At 35.6% G+C, this 19,570-nt stretch overlaps 2 protein-coding genes across 11 annotated transcripts in view; one reads left to right on the top strand and one right to left on the bottom strand.

The window, feature by feature from the left end:
• The window catches only part of LOC106133912 (coiled-coil domain-containing protein AGAP005037), a 144,118-nt gene that overhangs the window by 106,123 nt on the left and 18,425 nt on the right, over positions 1–19,570 (bottom strand). The window lies entirely within an intron of this gene.
• Positions 17,502–19,551, top strand: LOC106133914 (uncharacterized). The gene is made up of 4 exons (XM_013333779.2): positions 17,502–18,356; positions 18,532–18,726; positions 18,924–19,056; positions 19,222–19,551. Exons 1-4 carry the CDS (start codon positions 18,162–18,164, stop codon positions 19,491–19,493), a joined length of 795 nt encoding a protein of 264 aa, XP_013189233.2. The 5' UTR covers positions 17,502–18,161; the 3' UTR covers positions 19,494–19,551.

Raw genomic sequence — 19,570 nt, 5'->3', positions numbered from 1 at the left:
ATACAGACCCATACCAAAGTACAGCTTTCTACCATATATAGTCTCTGAGTAAAACCGCAGACAGACGAACATAGAGACATTGCGAAACTATAAGGGTTACTTGTTTTCTACGGTACTCTAAAAATGGAGAAATTATGTTTTCTACACTCAGTTTTACGAGCATAAACTATCGTAAGGAAAGGTACTTATGTAGTCTCATTGGCATGCCAGCAATACCTTAAAACTTCAAATTTGAGCCACTTTAATCAAAAATGTTTTTTACATAATCGATTTATAAATCCTAACATTAAACCATTGTATAAGCAGAAATATACTCATGGTGTAGTAAGCACGTTCGTCAGTATTACTTGCGGCATTCAAAAGATTAATCGCGTGATGCTCTCATATGACGAGATCGATTTCTCATGAAATCAATAGAGATAAGCTCGTGTAGCAGTTAGATATGTAGATATTGTGTAACCATATTACTATACCAGGAACTAAGCGGTAAGCTATCAAAGCCCGGGTTAAGCATAATTTTAAGGGTAGCCCCTTGCACTATAATTTTTCGTTCACGGCTAATACCAAGCTAATTATTTATTCGATGTTCTTCCGAGATCGGACACCAAGCGCTGAAATGCAAACATGGTAACATTTAAGCAGATACAATTAATCCTAGCGAGACGGGTGATTTGCTTTTCATAAAACATAGCTAAGAACCATTTCTTAAATATTTTCCTGTGACCTGGAGTAAATAAGAAAATTGTGGTTGTTCATCAACAGAACATGTTTTGGCCGTCGATTTCAACTTAAATGTAAAAAAATTTCACATATTTTCCACAAATTAACTGCAACGATGCCACTACACTTCTAACTTATTATACACTACTTTTGCTTGGAGGGTTAACAGCGAAGGCTTTCAAGCCAACAACGCGCGCGGTTACCGCGTTCCCGACATAAGGAATGACGGAGCGTCGGGATTCGTTGGCGACCTACATACAAAAGTTAAAAGCCTGCATTGTTCAATATTTTCCTTCCCTCGGGTATTCTGCCGCTATTATTTATGTACCTACGGTTGCATGTGCTCTAGATAGTATATTTTTAGAATTAGCAGCGTCAGTAAAATAAGTTTAACGGATAGGTATTTTCCACTGTTACTCTAGCACTGAGCACTGAGGGCTGTACCGATGCCGGCACTTTAAAAAAAGAACCAATTTTCTAACAGTGCATTACGTACAAAGAAAATAAGCACTCTTACAAGTATTCCGTTTTTATAATTTTAGTATTCCATCCATTAACTGAAAATTGATTATGTGATCTAAACTGCGTTATTTCCCAAATCTTTGTCGCCTTGCATCTCAGTACAGTGTGGCCATCGACCACAGCAGCTTGGCCCGATGCCAATTAAGTAGCCTTACTGTGGGGTATAACTATACTTCCACATCCCTGGACTCGGTTGCAAGGGAACGGGATTAAGTCTCATCATCTTCTGCGACCAAGCGTGGCTAAAGTAGTGGGGCCAAAGGGGAAGATGAATTTTGGTATTACAAACGGTCCTATGCAGGTAAATTCAGTTCGGTTCAGATGCAGAATGTTTCGGCATGTTGCCAAAATTAAGAAAGGTAGTAGAAGAGAGGAAGAGAGTGCCCGCGTCAAGAAACCTTTAAACAATGACCCACTTACTTCAGCCACCATACCGCTTCGACTCCACTCATTTAAGGGGGTCTGAGGACTGTCGTCATGGGGTTACCCAGTATTAATTTTAATAGCTTCCCCTTTTAACTCAGGATCACGGAGGTTAAACGACAGTCGCTGTGTGGTCATACACTCCGACTCCGGAATCTTCTCCAGCAACCGAAACAAACGCTAGAAGGAATATAATCCTAAGACTACCTAAGAGTAGTAATGGTTAAATCATATTACAGATAATAAACAGCCTAGATACATATATACATATCCTAATATATTTTCGCCCACGTTGCGAGTCCCCTAATTCGATTGACATGGACGCCAGACCTAGGAAATGGCGGCGGCTATGAAAAATCATACTTCCTCTGTATATTTGTACGCATATTTTATATTTTATGTGGTTTCGTTTTGGACTCCCTACATTTGAAGTACACTAACAATATGCGATTTGTAAAAAATAGTATCTTTGATTAGAAAACAATTACAATTTGTCTTGTATAAAATGTTCTATGTTTATTTAATTTAACGACAATGCTTCATTTTTTTATTATTTTTTTAACCTCACTGAAACCTATTTAGTGTTTAATTTTTAAGTGCACGTAATTAAACATGCTACTTCGTATACTTATATCACTGTTGAATGTTATACCTATATCATTCCTTCATAATACTACGAATGGCAAAATCCACAAAGGCCGGCGGTTAGTCCGCAGTCTAACGTTGAATTTGATATTTGGGGTTTAGTGTGGTTAACTGCGGAGTTCATGCGGTGAAACGGATATCTCGGCGCCGGAAATGGATTTTGCCAGTCGAAAATTGAGTTATCTTCTCCTTCTACCTATATCGTATTGCAGACGAGCTTAATTGAAAGTTTGCTCAAGCAAAAAACGATAGTTAACAGTTTTTATACATACATTAAAATCATGCCTCTTTTTCGGAGAAGAGACAGAGACTACATATTTCCACTTATCACGATCCCTGCACATTTATTTCGTTTTATCCACATTCATAACTCTCTTCATACAAGCTCATCAGTTTTGGGTTCTTTTGACGTAATCGTTTGCCAGAACGTCTTGGATTTGATCAAGGTACTTTCGTCTAGGTCTTCTCAGTCCAACATTATTCTTACCCTCCTCTTGTATAATTTCTGAGTCAAACTGCTTACATTCATCCTCCGCACATACAATACAATACAAATTATCTTTATTGCCCATAAATACATATGTAGTAAAAACATACATTATGAATACATAACCAAACCATTAAAGCATTCCCTTTTCTATTCCTGTCACTATATCTTCTCCAACATCAGAATATTTCCTTATCAAGCTGTTCTATCCTGTCACTCAATTTCACACTTACATTTTTCTATATAAATATCGTAGTGCCGGTCCACGTAGCGTCGTAGCATTTCGTAGAATGTTGTAGCAGTTTATCACATGACTGTAAGTAATTGTATTGTTTAGAAAAACTTATCACTTGGCGAATACAATGATAGTTTTTCTAATGCTTTTTAATTTCATTTTTATGTAGCGTAGCATTTTGTAGAAGAATTTCCGGTTGCAATTCGGCATTCATGTTTGCCTGTCAGCCTGGTTGATTGCCTCTCAAAATACGGTATATCAGGTTTTCGTGTTGATAACTGTATTGATTTGAAAAACTATCAAAAATAATCACTCGATAAAGGTTTAAAAATCTGATGCTTTTTATTTGATACTCATGTAACGTAGCATTTTGAACACGCGTTACCGGTTGCAATTCAACCGTTTGTCTCACAGCCGGATTAATTGCCTGCATTTATCAAAATTCATACCATTATAAAAAAACTTTCGGAAAATGGAATAAGGGACCTGTTTACAACATGAAATGTGCATTTTTATTGCATTTTTTGAGACCACTTTAAACCTTAGTTTCTAATATAACCATTGGTTAAAGAATAATTTTGAATGTATTGACGGCCTAAAATCAAAAGGCTACTTATCGTCCTGTTTCTGGTCTGTTCCTAGATCGGGCAATGTGTACTTTATAAAGTCTATATTAAAAATCGTAATACTTCTGAAAGATTATACTCTTTATGTCAGTATTCTATTTCCAGGGGAGATGAACGAGATAGCCACAATGCGTCCTTAATTTGTACAAACTCTGCGGGTGCTTCCCTCTATAGCCTAGTGCAATACCAGCTCGCCAGCAAACATTTAGGACTGAAATCTATGTAATGATTTTTACTGTCTTATCGGGTCACCAAGGCTACTTTGAACCTTGAAAATTCTTCAACTCTTTCCCTTTCATTTGTTTAAACGTGGCCTATCGGTCTTTACAAACCTGTTGGCTCTATCTACCGCGTAAGGGATAAAGTTGTGATATGACGAACAGTAAGCGTACCAATAATCTTGGACGCGAATCACGAAGAATGGTCCATTTTTTCTTCCGGAAAACAAACGGTGCATTATAAAACTAAAGAAGTTTAAATTGAGAGACGTTGCATTCCGGAGGACTTCGTAGTTAACTTTATTACAGTAAATATATTTTTTTCATTTGCTTGATGCTTCTAAAATAAACAGCTCGTGAATTGTAATTCATATTCCCTTAATGTAATAATAAATAAAGGAGCATCTCGTAGCGTTTTATAGATTATTGAATCTACGAAACTCTACGAAATACTACTACTGCTACAATTAGTCGCACATGATTATATTACTTTGTAGGTGCTTATTATGTATTTGGCTTCACGTAGAATATTGCAGTATTATATCACTTGACAAATTTTAATAGTACGTAGGTATATTCTTAATTTCATATATTTGAAGCCCATAAACATGACATTCGATGTTGTATTTTTTTTAGGTTATTGTAGGATTTCTTACTTTAGTATGATATCAATTATACATACAAACATATAATCACGTCTTTATTCCTTGCGGGGTAGACGGAGCCAACAATCTCGAAAAGACTGATAGGCCACGTTCAGCTATTTGGTTTTATGATAGAATTGAGATTCAAATAGTGTCAGGTAATTAGCCCATGGACTAACAGAAGAATTCCAAGTTTATAAGGCTATCCCAATATAGGATATTCCTTTATTAATTATCATGATGAAGAAATTTTATTTTATATATAAATTATTTTTTACAATTCAGGGTTGTATGTAATTTTTTATAGTAAAGTCTCATTCAGATAGTCTTATTAGGATTAGGGTAATATATTGAGAAAATCAGAAAATGTGTTCATCTGTATAATCACCCATAATATTTATTAACAGTAGTTAACGACGTAATTGCGAAAAAACGATAAGAGTGAAGCCAATGGCCATTTATATGACCATTTATTTTTGTGCCAAAATTCAGATAAGGTTCCTAATTATAGTATTAAAATAACATTAAATACAGAGTCTACGCTCTATTATGATAAATATTAATTTCCTCGTGTCCCGAGTTAATTTAAAATGAATTAGGTATAAAAAGTACGCAAAATTTCAAGATAAGAAAAAACAAAAAAAAATTCTTTCGCATTTATAATATTAGTTGGGATTTGACATTTTTATTGTTGTTTCATAGTTTATACTCCCGAATTGGTGTCAACCCACATCCACACTATTAATAAAGAGAAAGGATTTGTATGTTTGTATGTTTTTAACGAAATCTTGATTATTACGAACTGTCTGCCCCGCAAAGGATTTAGACGTGATTGTATGTATGCAGTTATGTACGAAAATAATACTGCAAAATAGTTCGTAAAAGTTAATTCAAATTTATTAAGCTAACCAATTTCTCAATGTATCACTTACCGATACACCCTGAAGGCATGAATTCATGAATGTATGACAGTTACGAGCTAATTCTGTCAATCCGAGGAATCTCTGGAAATCAAATTCGAGGTTTAAATAGGAATATACGACTAAGAACCTTGATACCATGGTAATAAATACTAGTTAGTGAGTTGTACAATCAAATATCAGTATGTTATTCAGTTAAAAGAGGCCTCAAAAGTCAACTCGTGTTATACTATTAGCTCTCTAAACTCTGTAATGGATAAAGACGAGATGTGATTCATAGAAATGGGGAAGTAATCTGAAATACATAGCTCACATCGTATTTACTCGTTGAACTCGTTGGGCGGGGCACGTGGCGTATAGAACTGATGGCCGAGTACTTGGGTAAAGATTAAGAATGGCCACACCATACCGGTAAAAGCAGAATATGCAAACTACACTATTATCATTTTCCTTACCGTCCCATTCTCGACAGAGTCGTGTGAATGACCATTTCTGTAAATACGACGCCTATTTGAATCGCACAACCTTTCAGGTGCACTCATGAACAGGATAATTTATTTTTACCTTAATTTGGTGAAGGAGGGCAAAAATCATACATTGAGTGGTAGAACGCCGTTATCAAAGTTACAGGAAGACGATAAATACATACCGCTTCCAACAGGTCAAGTTACATATTTTTTGGGTAAGGCCTATAAATGTACAACAACGCAGTTCATGCGACGGACACCATTATAATTGACAATACATACAACAATAAATATTAATAATTTATATAAACATATTCTTAAATTAACAAAATATACTACTAAGGAAAATCATTATTGGGAATAAAGGGTGGACACCAAGTCAAGTAACCCAACAAAACAAATAGGAACTGTCGAAGACTGAAACCCAAACAGCCAAAAAAGTTAAAGTGTGAAAGAAAAATGCAGTCTGAGATAGATTTATTTAAATAAATCAAGGTAAAAATTACCTAAAATACTAACCCTCAATTAAACGTAAAAGAAATACATACTTTCATTCAAGTCAAAGTAATCTCTTTGATTGCAAAGGTTTTGTTTACCCAAATTTGGCGGATGTAAATTTTTTAAACAGCTCTCGAAGTTTTGGCGGCACCCGAACATTAATTAAGTTGCGACGAGCACGCGCCCCGCGTACACGAATTACTACTGCATCTGATACAGGCCAAACAGTCGTAACTACATACAAAATAAGGGCGGACCTACGTTACACTAACGTAAGTTTCAATTTGCAATGCAGGCGATGTGCATCAGCTGCAATGAAATATAACGCTTTTAGTTTACGGCTTCAACGCGCAGAATCGGGATGCATCGTAAAGGGGCGAGAGGAGCCGATCTACTGTTATACATCACGTGGTGACCCCTGCCTACCCCGACGGACACGCGCTCGCAAGTGCTGTTGAACCGCACCCATGGCAATGCGAAAACAAATATAGCCGGCACGATGCGGCACGCTATGCGGCATGCGGCTACTGTACCTAAACAAAACTTGGTGTTTTTTATCACAGAGTAATAAGTTGCGGCGCGATCGGTTTACACAGAGCGGTCGCGACGGCTGAGGGGCGCCGCCTGCGTCCTCGGACGCCCTCTTTGGAACTGAAGGCTGTGTTTTTGCTATACACAGAGAAGGTTAGGTAGGGCCTGTTGCGCGACGTGTGCGGTGCCGCACAGGCGCCGCGGCTTCGCTCGCCGGATCGATGCGGCCATCGACCTTGCGCGATGGGATACTCTTCTAAAAGCCAAGCCAAATCCGCAGCATGTTAGGTATGCCATCCAAAAAATCACCAAAACTTCCAGTGTGCAACCGCCCTTAGTTCAAACCACTATGCGAAACGAAATAGCCACTGGTTTGTAACTCAATCTCCGGCAATCAAACATCAATATCAGTGGAATCTGAGGCAGTATTCACAGAATAGCCTCTGGTTGAATTCGCAACGTGTCGATAAAGGCCACTCTCACACATCTTGTATTAATATACGGAAAATAAATTTCCACATTTTCACGATGCGATAAAAGGAAATAAAATTATTTTTCTCCTGGCTACAACGGGAAACTGCGACGTGGTTCAAGGACAGTTCAAGCGCAACGTAACACAAACTTAAGGTCGCTACAGACACCGCTACAAGCGTTAAATATTAAAAATATTTTCTTATAAACTTGTTTATGGAACGTTTATACTATAGTGGATATTTTTCTTCCCCTTCTTGTCTCATTTCTTAGAACTGTCAATAACGTGTATGTATTACGAAGGTGTTATTATTTTTATCAAAATCTTCCGCTTACATAATTATATACATACTCAGTTACTGACTGGGTACTAAACATCTGCGCTCGAGTTGTTGTTGAGATCAATAAAACTTTGCTCAAAATGCGATTACACACAAAATTATAAATGCCTTAAGTTTTAGTATTTTAAACATATCATTATAGTTTTATAAAAATATTTAGAGTGACATATATGTATATATGTACACATCAACAAATTTTAATGAATTATTTTCCGAAGTGGCTAAATGTCACGCATTTAGGGCCAAACTTTATTGTGTGTGATTATGCAATGCACTGAAATAAAGTGACCGATTATTTTAAAATGTTAAATTTTATTTTCACCATGGCTATTCTAGTTTTACATGACATGTACATTGATTCACATGAGCCAATAAGGGCCGGGGCACACCGCATGATAATATTTATGATATTGGTTGCATATCTCCCTTATCATATTAAGGTCTGTGAAACATTAAGCCTTTTTTACGAACCTAAGATAAGTAAACCTCCCTTCGACAAAGAAAAGTTCTGACATACAAAGACGGTAATGGTAAGAGGTTGAAGTCAGAACCGGACATCACGTTATGTGCGGCCGATAAGCATTAATTAACGGTGCCGATCCGTCCGAACTTTATTCACGTAAAATGTACAACAGGTGGACATAATGTCACAAGGCATTCTCTGCCAGTCGAACCTTTGGACCAAACTGAGATGGATTATACGCAAAAGCCCTTAGCACTTTTAATTTAAGCGAAATGTGAAATATTTCATAGGAAACGCAAAATAACGTTTACACTTGAAAATGTGAACACTATTTTGCGATTTCCCAGTAAAAATGTTTATCGAGTTAAAACGTTTGAATATTTTTTTATCCTTACTAATATTATTAATGCGAAAGAAACTATGTATGTCTTTTACCCTTTCACGCCTTAACCACTGAACCGATTTTGATAAAATTTGGTTCAGAATAGAGATAGCGTTGACCCTGAAGAGTGCAATCCCTTGGTCGCTTCTAACGGCCTTTACCGAAAAGATGTAAGTTCCGAGAAACACATGGCACAGTATATTTCATCTTTAGCAACTATTTAATATAACATTACACGTACGGAGCAGATATAAACGATTTATGAACATTTTAATTACAAACGAACGTTCCACAAAGCATTCTCTGCTCTAAATCTTTAACAAGTAGGGTGGTTTTACATTGGTTCATAAGAGTTACATAGCTGGCTTGAAGTTGCGGTCGGTATTGTGTGCCATCTAGTTTATTAGGACTTTACTACCTATACGGAATACCAAATAAGCTTACCCAACTACTGCCAAATAATAGAACATTAACCTATTTAATTACAAATTATTCACTAGTACATGCACTATAATATTATTCACTAGTGTGTAGTATGCACTATTCATTCATGCGAAATGTATTGGTTCGAATCCCATTGCGTCCAGGGTATCAATGACAGAGTTTTCACAGAACGGAACCGGAACAAAAGAGGATTATTATTTATAATTCTTGAAGACCTTGGTATCATCATCAATTTGGAAAGAAATATCCCTAGTTAATATTTAATTAAAACATTCTTTATGGTAAATACGCACCTTTGCCACAAAAATAAATAAAAGGAAATAAAAAACTAAACAAAATACCTACTTAACAAAATAACACGTACTAGAACACGTTATATCTAGGACCAGACTTCTACACCCAACTAGAAACTAAAAGGTTGACAAAATATATTGTATATTTCTGAAATTTGCTCGACATTTCACGAGGACGTAACTTTATTCGGTTAATGGACCACGTCACCTTCAAAATACACAAATTTATATCGAATAAATTCAACTCTGAAATTTGGCACAGAATGCCATAATAGTAACTTTATGAATGACATAAGTTACTGTTATTTGGTTTGATTTGAAGTGGCAAATCTAGCACTGAAAAATTTTAACATACTGACATGTTACAATTTTTACCATATACCAGACATAAATAAATATGCTACTGATAGGACTTTGATTAAATTTAGTACACACACATTAAAACATATAGGATACTTTATATCCCAAATTACCACAGAAGCGAAGCCCCGTGGCGCAGCTAGTTAGTAACATATTGCCACTTGTAAATATGTTATAGGCTACCTAGCCTATTCTAGCTGATGGCACCTGTCATCAGCGAAAGAGCCCTTTAGGTTTGCCCAATGTGAAATGTCCTAAGCTCCTCCTTTTTTGAAGTCGTTCGATAAACACGTAAGTATTTCTCCATGTTTCAAAAACGCAGGACCCTAAGCGGCTGACTTGCGTGTTTATTAAAGTATATTTTACGCCATTGAGGTTGTAACATGACATATCCATTATTGAAACACTAGAGTTACATAGCTAATGCTAAAGCTGATGAGTTTCAAATTAAAACTTAGTAAAACCATAAGTTTACTTCGATCCGAGAAAGTTTTTCTGTTATATATATTACTAGACAGTGGGGTCAAAGAAAACACTGGCTATGTTTTTTTAAAGGCCACTGGTATTTTTAAAGAAAAGCTTGAAAACGAACTCTTCCTGGCTTTGTTCGAACGAAGTTGTAAAGTCCTTTGTTCACAACTTACAATACACGAGTTTATTTGTACGACTAATTTAAAGCAGACTAAGCTTTTTTGTAAATCAACAGAATTAAAATACCATTTGTATTAGCGTTTACGTATACTGATGAATCAACAAAATTGATTTATAAACCAAGCACCTACACCTTTTTCCACTCGGTTAAAAAGTTGGCCAATAACGTGACCATAAAAAGTACCTCGTAATGATTCCACTTTCATTGTTATGTATATTATTTATTTACCCCAAAACTTGACATTTAACGGGCGAAAAAATTACGTAACATATACAAAAATAAACAAAGAGTCAAACCGAGTAGATATTACTAGAATTCTGTTCAAAAATCCGTTTTAGACCAAGAAACTTTTAACTTCGTCTAGATTTAGAATGTGATGCACTAGAATTCTGATTTGGCGTTTCAAGAGAAATTTCGACAAGCACAGACACTCTGCGAGCTAAAGCTGAGATAGCAAGTTACAGTTGAGCCGTGCGAACTGAAAGTTTTTTGGGAACTAACTCCTCTCTGAGATATGCTACTCGCAACTGCATATCATAAATGAAAATATAAGTAATAAAACTTGACACTAAGGACAAAACTAAAAGCACGCTAAAAAACCAAACAGTCTTTAATCATGTAATCGATAAAGCAATCAAAATTATTGTAACACCAATATTCGCTCCGAATTTCCAGAAGATGGTTATGTAATGAATTAAACTAATAAATGACATTCGTTGTGGTGTGACGGAAGCTAGTGGAGCCGCAGCACAGATTGTTCTGTCACTTTGCGACGTTCGCCAGACTGGAGCAGGGGTGTGTGAACTAATCTAGCTTATTTTATTTCAACAAATCTTCTTGTAACAAAATACAGGCTACTTCTGAAGGTTCTTTCAATTTATTACTTACATAAAGAAAAAAATTTTAAAATCTGATTCTTTCTGAATTTTTATATCAATCGGTACATAAAATTAATCGAAAGAACCTTAGTAAGTCGTTAAAAAAGTAAAATAACACACAATTTTGACTTTGCCGATACAGCCTTACTTAGTAGGGAAGACATAGATACAAATATAGTATACAACCTATATTTTAAGTGGTCCCAATCTTCAAACGTCATAATTTGTACATACCTCTAGTGTAAATATTTTTATTTTCATTTTAACATGTGAACAGTTCAGCGATAACAGAAAAAACAGAGAGGACCACCCTGTACCCGTCCCTGACAGATACGCTCACTGGCAGTGGAGGACCGTGACACGAGATTCTTCTTCCTCCTGGATTTAATCCCGGTTACTTTCTCACCCCTCTGGAAAGACGAGTGCGCCTTCTGATCATGATCCTGGATTGGGAAGGTTAGGTTTTTACGAATGAAGCGACTCCTGTCTGATCTCCGCAACCTTTGCAGGGGAACCTTGAATAGGTGAATTTGCCTTTTCTCTTAGTCACCTTTTACCACATCCGATTTAAAGAAGTTTGAAAGAGATGGGTGGTTCCTTCTCTAAAGATCCGTGCTGGCACTCCACACGACACCGACGTTACATTCGATTCGAACACGTCGTAAAAATTCAAATCAATTATTATAACAGACTGGAATATTTATCACCAAACTTTTACATCAAGTAAGTACCGAGTAACATAAATAATGGACCTCCTTGAAAAGCTCTTCACTTAACCTCTGAGTTATGTTCAGGCGAGGCAAATACAGTTCGCTAAGTGGGGTGAGATGCAAAATATTCAGAAAGCACTTATTCTTGGTACCACGGAGCTAAGAAAAGAAGATCGCTCCATTTGTCAATTCTGACATCCCACTCACATTAAAATATGTCAACCATCTGAGTGTGCGAGTGCACATTGCATAGGAAAAAAGATTCGGCTGTCTGTTAGCGCCTACATCCTTTTTATCGAAATATTTCCTAGAGACATTTACTACCAAGGCCCTGAAAGACAGCAGACAAGGCAAAAACTAATTACATTTCAAGACACATTCCCACATCCCAGGTAAATGAGCAGTCTTTCAAAATTTCCTCGTATTTAATATTGTACTGCGGTGGAGAAGCAGCTTTCAGTGTGTACATTGGTATTTACTTCAAAAGATATTTAAGGGTACTTGTCGTCGCTATGTCGAAATATAGAATGTTGGAAGGCTTTTTGGAAGGTTGTTTGATAATAGACATCACAATAAAAATAAAGAATATTAGGATATTGTTATTTGAATATGTTTCATAGATTCACTAGGTATTTGCTGAGGCCGCAGCATGTTGCAATTAGCAACATAAAATTATAGAACTTTTATATCTATCTATTCTATAGTCTTAAAGCCTTGTATTACAGTAATTCACACCAGCAACGAACCATGCCTCTGACCAGCAAGAAACCATACAGTCTACTACCAGCTCTTACTGGAAAACCATGTTATATTGTCTAGATACGGTAGTTGGTCTATGATTTTAAGAGGTTTGTGGTGATCGGAAGATGTTTTAACCAATACTTAAATCACAGAAGTATACCTCCATATTCCAATCCCAACTTATATGTATTATAAAAGCGAAATTTTCAAAAGCAATCTTCATGACATTTTGCGTATATACAATCAAGAGTCTAGACAAGGACTTTTAATCCCGGTAAAATCTATAAATCCAGTAATAACGCCATATAAGTGGCGCGTGAAGGTGGAGCCGAATTCGAGAGGGCTAAGCTGCGTTTAAAAGTTACTTTAATATATTTTTACACGGTTTCATATTCAATGCGATCTAAAGGAACCAAAATGTACTTTACACTTAAAATGAAGATCTTATATATTTTAATCTAAGTCTCACTTAAAGTACTGCAGTACGCATCAATCCAATCCAACTTTAACATTGAATTACGGTACAACTTGAACCGATATTCGGTATTTACCTAATTCGGTATTTAATTCGACTTTTCATGTAAGACGTGTTACTTCTTCTTCCTGGCATTAGTTACGGTTGCATCCTCACCGCTCTGGAAATGAGCCCCGGGAATGCCTTTGACCATGGATCCTGGATTGGGTGCGCAAGGTTTTTACACGAAGCGACTCCCATCTGACCTCTGCTACCTTTGCACTTCACCCGTAGTAGATCGACCATGGTTACACTTCCAGTTGCCTGAAAGTGCAAGGATCTCACGACTTTTCCCTCGCCGTAAGAGCGTCGATTCAAACTAATATCCATAACTTCGAAAATAGCCTTTTATGCGCATCACGCATGTTAACCTGACATCTTACCTATTCGACCACCGACGCTCGACATGTAAGACATGTGGCATAGGTATAAGCATTTTATAGGCAAAAATACATAATTGTCAAAAGGAATGCAAATTAAAGTTTTTGAGACATTTACAAAGCAGTTAAAAATTAAAGTGTTCAAGGTGTCTAAGATCGCGGAAAACCGCTAGTATACTTTGCTTACACTGCTTCATTTTATCAGTAACTATCTTGAAAGACAACCGCATCTGTTACATTGATAATTTATACCATCGCACTTAAGCTTTATTTTTTGCTTGAAGCACCTCGAGGACCCTTCATACCGGTGTTATTACTGTTTATGCAATATTAAAGATAAGAGCTTCCAAAGCGTCTCTAAGGGTTTTTATTGCTTTCGTAATATGTTGACAAATTCATGTTATATGTTGGCAAATTTAGACTAGTAAGTATACTATAAAGCTATATCAAAATTTCATAAGTTGTTATCGAGTTTTATTTTTGCACATCAATTAATCGTTTTCATTGCGTAAAAGCTCCTCAAGCAAAATTCTTAGAAAATTTCTAGAAAAGAGGAATTTGGGATAGATTTGACGTGAATAAAGACGCTGGACAAAGCTTTCTTACCTTTATCAAATACATGGCCATCTGACAATAGCAAAAGGTCTCATCAATCGACTTCTATAACCTAGTGACCCTTGCTAAAATTCCCTTAATTTTAGTACCTTAGTATGCACTAGCTTTACTAAGTTTACAAAATTTAAATTACCTCCCACGCCGCGGTCTGATCCATGTTTGCCAAATAGGGTTGTGTAAGCGTCTATTGGTGTAAGATTTTTACATGTAACTAAACCCAGTGAAACCCTAGCTTCCCTCTATATGGTGGCACAATAAAGAGTTAATATTCTACTGATCATATCGGGTCTTTAATTTATATTTGTTTGTTTGTTTGTAAACTCTTTGTGAACAAAAAAAAATGCAATCAGACAATTTTTGGAATTAAAAAAAATATGTACAAGGGCGGAATTATCCCAGTACATTAAATAATTTAAAACACAGTGATAAGGTAGATACGTAGGAACGGATACTACAATTTTCAACATTTTTTGCCATCAAAATAGCTTCAATAGTTTGCGAAATAATAATGATAGCTATAATAATGAGCATTTAAAGTCGCTTGCATGACGAACGTTTACCTTAATCAACAAAATGAAATATAGGCAGCCATTTAGAAACTCCCTTTTAAATGCACGGTTTTTCACACGTTGAACAAACATCACGGCGTCGTTTTTTCACTGTCCGGAAAACTTTACGTCCAGAGAGCAAAGAGCGCGCGCGAGCAGCGAGTTTGTCACGTGTAAACAAAAAATGTCGCCAGACTGTTCTAATCTAAACTTTTTTAAATAGAATAACAAGTATTCGTGAATGTAAGGGTTCGAGATAATTTCTGTAAGTAATCCAAGCAACTGGTTCAGCGAAATTTAAGGAAAGTCGTTGTTTTACCTTAATTTGTTTAAGCTCAATTGTTTTATCCAATCAAGTAGATTTACTTTTTCTAAGCTTAGTTAAAAACAATTTTGTTGTTCGTCTCATCTTATAAAGTTAGATAATTGAAAGAGCAAGTGACACACAAGAGAACATTATTTCAACTCCGAAGGTACCTAAGTCACAAGGTAACAACCCTTGTGAACTACCCCTACTCGGGAGCGTGAAGGAGGCTAGGGGTCACGAGGGACATATTTTTGAATGTATATTTTCTAAAGTAGGTCGCGCAATTCATTTTGTTACATTGTCGAGGAGATATTTCATAATATACAAAAAAATCGAGTGAGTCGAATTTCAATTATTAAATTGAAACATAAGTTACTTACATGAGTAGTAAAAATAAGCATTTAGGAACATAATCAGCTTCTGGAGTAGTCTTTTTACTAACTTATTTCCCGAAATATTGGCATTATCAAATCAGATTAAGGCAACGTTCATATCATTTACAATAACAAAGACCTATCCAATAAAGCAAAAAAAAAATCATCTCTCACCGCATATTGTCAAACTTATCCTAAAACATTTAATTTTAATGTAATACCCATAAGTAACTTTTTAACTTACTTCTGTAATTTTAGTACCAGAAGTGGAAATAGCTAACATTTTAAAGCTTTTCAACTTACGGAACAGTTAGCTAGAATTTAGCTATTCATAAACTCTGCTTCACTTCTCCGAACTCAGCTCACCCAAACTATTTTAGAAAAGGCTGGGGTTTGACGGCTTTCAATCGATGGATAATTCCACTGTATCCACACTATCCCAACCTTTGGTTTTAAGCTTTAGCATAGTAATTTAAATTATACCTAGTTAATAATATAACATATTAACTTTAAAATTATATTGTACTACTAACGCCATCTTTGATTAAAGATGTGGAACTATAAAGTTAAACTAAACGAACTTAGTTATTTGTTGTGTACAATAAAATAATTAATAAAACCCACCCACAGGTCTATAAAAAAATATAAGAAATATTTATACCAATTTTAAAAATTTCGCGAGCTTTTTTAAGCATTTTGGCTAGTGCCTATTTTAAGTTTCCGTAAATTCTTCATACTAATTATTCATACTAAATACTAATATTAAAACCGTATGGTTCCCGGCACCAATAAAAAAAGAATAGGATCACTCCATCTCATTCCCAAGGATGTCGTAAAAGGCGACTAAAGGATAAACTTGGGATTCTTCTTTTAGGCGATGGGTAACCAAGGTGCTAACCTTGCACTATTTGAATCTCAATTCTATCAGTAAGCCAAACAGCTGAATGTGGCCTATCAGTCTTTTTAAGACTGTTGGATATGGCTACCCCGCAAGGGATATAGACGTGATTATATATATGTATGTATGTATAAAAAAAACAAACAACAAAGATAATAATAACTAAGGAAAAGGTGCAAATATAGGCTTAAAATCTATCCTCACAGATCACCAATTATGGACCTGACGTCTTGTTTTGCGCTTCCCTTTTTTACGTCTAGGTTGTCAGCCAGTTGTCACTGAATAAATTTAAATCTATGTATATGTCTATCTTTGATTGTCAAAATAACACTGTGGTATTATTTAAATGCAAAATTAATAAAACACATAAGTGTTAAATAATACTTGACACTAATTGTTTTTTTACTACTGAATGGGTCACAATGCTCACAGCTGGGTTGGGTAATAAACTTACTAAAGTGATTCACGAAAAAAAATCATTAAATTCATGCTCGTTTTGAATTACCTGAAAAGTAACACGAGGATATTCCAATCACATATTTCAAACACAATTCTGAGTTCGCTTACCATTATAGTTCAAGCCAAAGCCTTATGCATCGAATCAGAAGTTCGCACGCGGTAAACACGGAATATGCATACTCGAAACTTCCCGATAGCAGTCGAATGCAGTTCAAGCGATGTCTGGAACTTGAGTGGCGCAACTAATTTAACTTTTAATGCTTTAATGTTCGCCAATAAGAGATTTTTGATCAAATCAAATTGGAGACCTATCGAAAACTATAGCTTTTTTATTTTACATCATAATAGCGAACCATCGTTAGATTTTCACGCGATAAAAACGGCATCGCGCGTTCAATGCTTCGGGTACTGGTGAAGACGTTATATTTTTGTTTGACGATACTGCCCTTAATTTTTTTAATTAAATCAAGTTTATATCAGGAAGGTATGTCGCCTATCGACTTTTTTTAAATGTTCCCTTATCGTAGCTGTCACCTTAATGAAATAGTTAATATCATGATCAAAACAAAATAAGAATTTTCGTTTTTAATTATGATGCAATAATTGTTTTGTTTGCATTCAAAATAAGATAAGTAATGAATGAAGGGTTCCTGTGGCAATATTATGAACATTCCGTTATTAATTTGGTGTCCAATCTGTGTAGACTTGCTTGTTTAGTGATTCGATCTATTCCCATCAGCAGGCCAACTCTTGACTTTGATTCGATCTCGATATTCGATCTCGATTCGATCTCGACAAAATCTGATATTGATCACAAAACGGTACTCTTGAGCCGAATCGAATCGAAATCGAGATCGAGTTGAAATCAACCTAAGATGGCGATCCGTTAACCATTTCCGGGTGATGACGTAATCTACATCGAATGAAAGGTTCTTTATAGTGACACTACTATCTAAAATTTTAAATTTACAATGACTTCTTTTCTTCCAAAAACACATATATTTTGTAATGTTTCTGTAAATATAAGCTATTTTACATCAAATAAGGGCACAATAACTAGTGAAACGTTACTAATTTTCGATCAAACTAAAGAATTTTATTGGATTAATAAATACCTTTGCACAATTTTTAAAAAAGAACTTTGACAGTGACACTTCATAGAAAAAGGGGCGCGCGTTTATAAAAAAATTTAGTAAAAACAGAAAACTTTCAAGTGCTTGGAATGTTTGAAAAAATGTTTAAGTGGTTTTGTGTTGCCTTTTTAACAGAATTTATGTTATTTATTGATATGGGTTTTATAAGTAAGTCGAAGAGTGAGCTTCGTTTGTTCACACGTCTAATATTTTTACTTCATCTGTTATATTTCCTTTAATACGCTATCAAAACTTTTTGAACATGAGTCAGAATGCAAGGCCTACATATCCCCAGTTGGAAGCTTTGGTGAATTTTTTGGAGGAAAATCCAGGAATAGCTAAAGGTCATCTGCGTTCCGCTCAAGCAAAGTGGGAGACTAAAAGAAAATGGGAAGAAATTACCATTACGCTAAATGCTATGGGAGGGACGCAAAAAGATGCCAAAGGTTGGACAAAGGTAAGATGTTTAATGCATGATATATAAATAATTAAATATTGCTAGTAGTTTCATTGTGAAGATAATGTTGATGCATTTTTCTATGGATATTTACAAGTTTCTTTATTCAATCATAAATGTTTTATTAAAAAAGTATCAATATGCATAATGTTAATGGTTATTTATTCGTTTTCAGTTTTGGACTGACAAAAAATATGCCCTAAAGAAAGTTTTAGGGCAGCGTAATGCAGATGCCAACCGAACCGGAGGTGGTAGATCTGCCAACTTACCTCCACTCACATGTATAGAGGAGAGAATGGTGGCTATTCTTGGTGGCAGGGGTTTTGCAGAAGGGGACTCTCAGTTTAGTGTTCCAATACTACCATCTCAGGTGATAATTTTTATTAAAGAAGTTAAAATAGCAAAGAGAGATCGCATAAAATTTTGCATTTAAAATATTTATTCCACAATCCTTTGCCCCTCAGTGCTAAATTAAACAAAGAACTTATTGGAACATGCAGGTTAGAACCATGGAGTTGATAAATTTGTTTTTCTATTGTTAAACTAATTCTGAATTATTGTAATTAGGACCAACCATCAACCAGCCAGCCATTGCCAGCCAGTGTAACATCAACACCACTAGGACAACAGGAAGATTCTATCGTCTTACCTCTACCGGGAACTCCAGCCCACTCTCCACCTTTAGCCTCTTTGCAATCTAGTAAGTTTGTCTTTCTATTTTATGCAATGGGAGTACAAACTTTGGATTTCTTCCCCTTTTTCAGCTAGATGAAATCTATATAATTATATATATATAATATGAAATTAATTACCTAAATGTTAGTTAATAAATAAAGTTTACCAATATTATGTTTTAATTTTACAGCCCCGAGAAGAAGCCCTCGAATTCGAGCCAGGTTGAGTCGTCAAGCTGCCAGAACAACAGGAGAGCGAGGTAGGCGATCTCAACTTCAAGTTGAAAGAGATCGCCTTGTTTCCATTGAAGAGAAGCGGGTGGAGGCAGAGCTTCTTCAGGCTAGAGCATTGCAAGAGAATATGGCTGGACTTGCTGCAGCTTGCAATAATATAGCTGAAGCCATATCAATATTTGGGGAAAGACTGGTTAATGTTGTAGAAACTTTTATGCAATCACATTAAAGTTTCTACAATTAAACGTAAAAGTAAAGTAGTTTTTGGATTTATGGATATGGCTGGTATTGCTGTTTATTTGTTGT

Source organism: Amyelois transitella, chromosome Z, assembly GCF_032362555.1.
Source record: "Amyelois transitella isolate CPQ chromosome Z, ilAmyTran1.1, whole genome shotgun sequence".
In the NCBI taxonomy this organism is placed as follows: Eukaryota; Metazoa; Arthropoda; class Insecta; order Lepidoptera; family Pyralidae; genus Amyelois; species Amyelois transitella.
The sequence above is the reverse complement of the archived record's forward strand: the minus strand, read 5'-3'. Positions and strand labels throughout refer to the sequence as shown.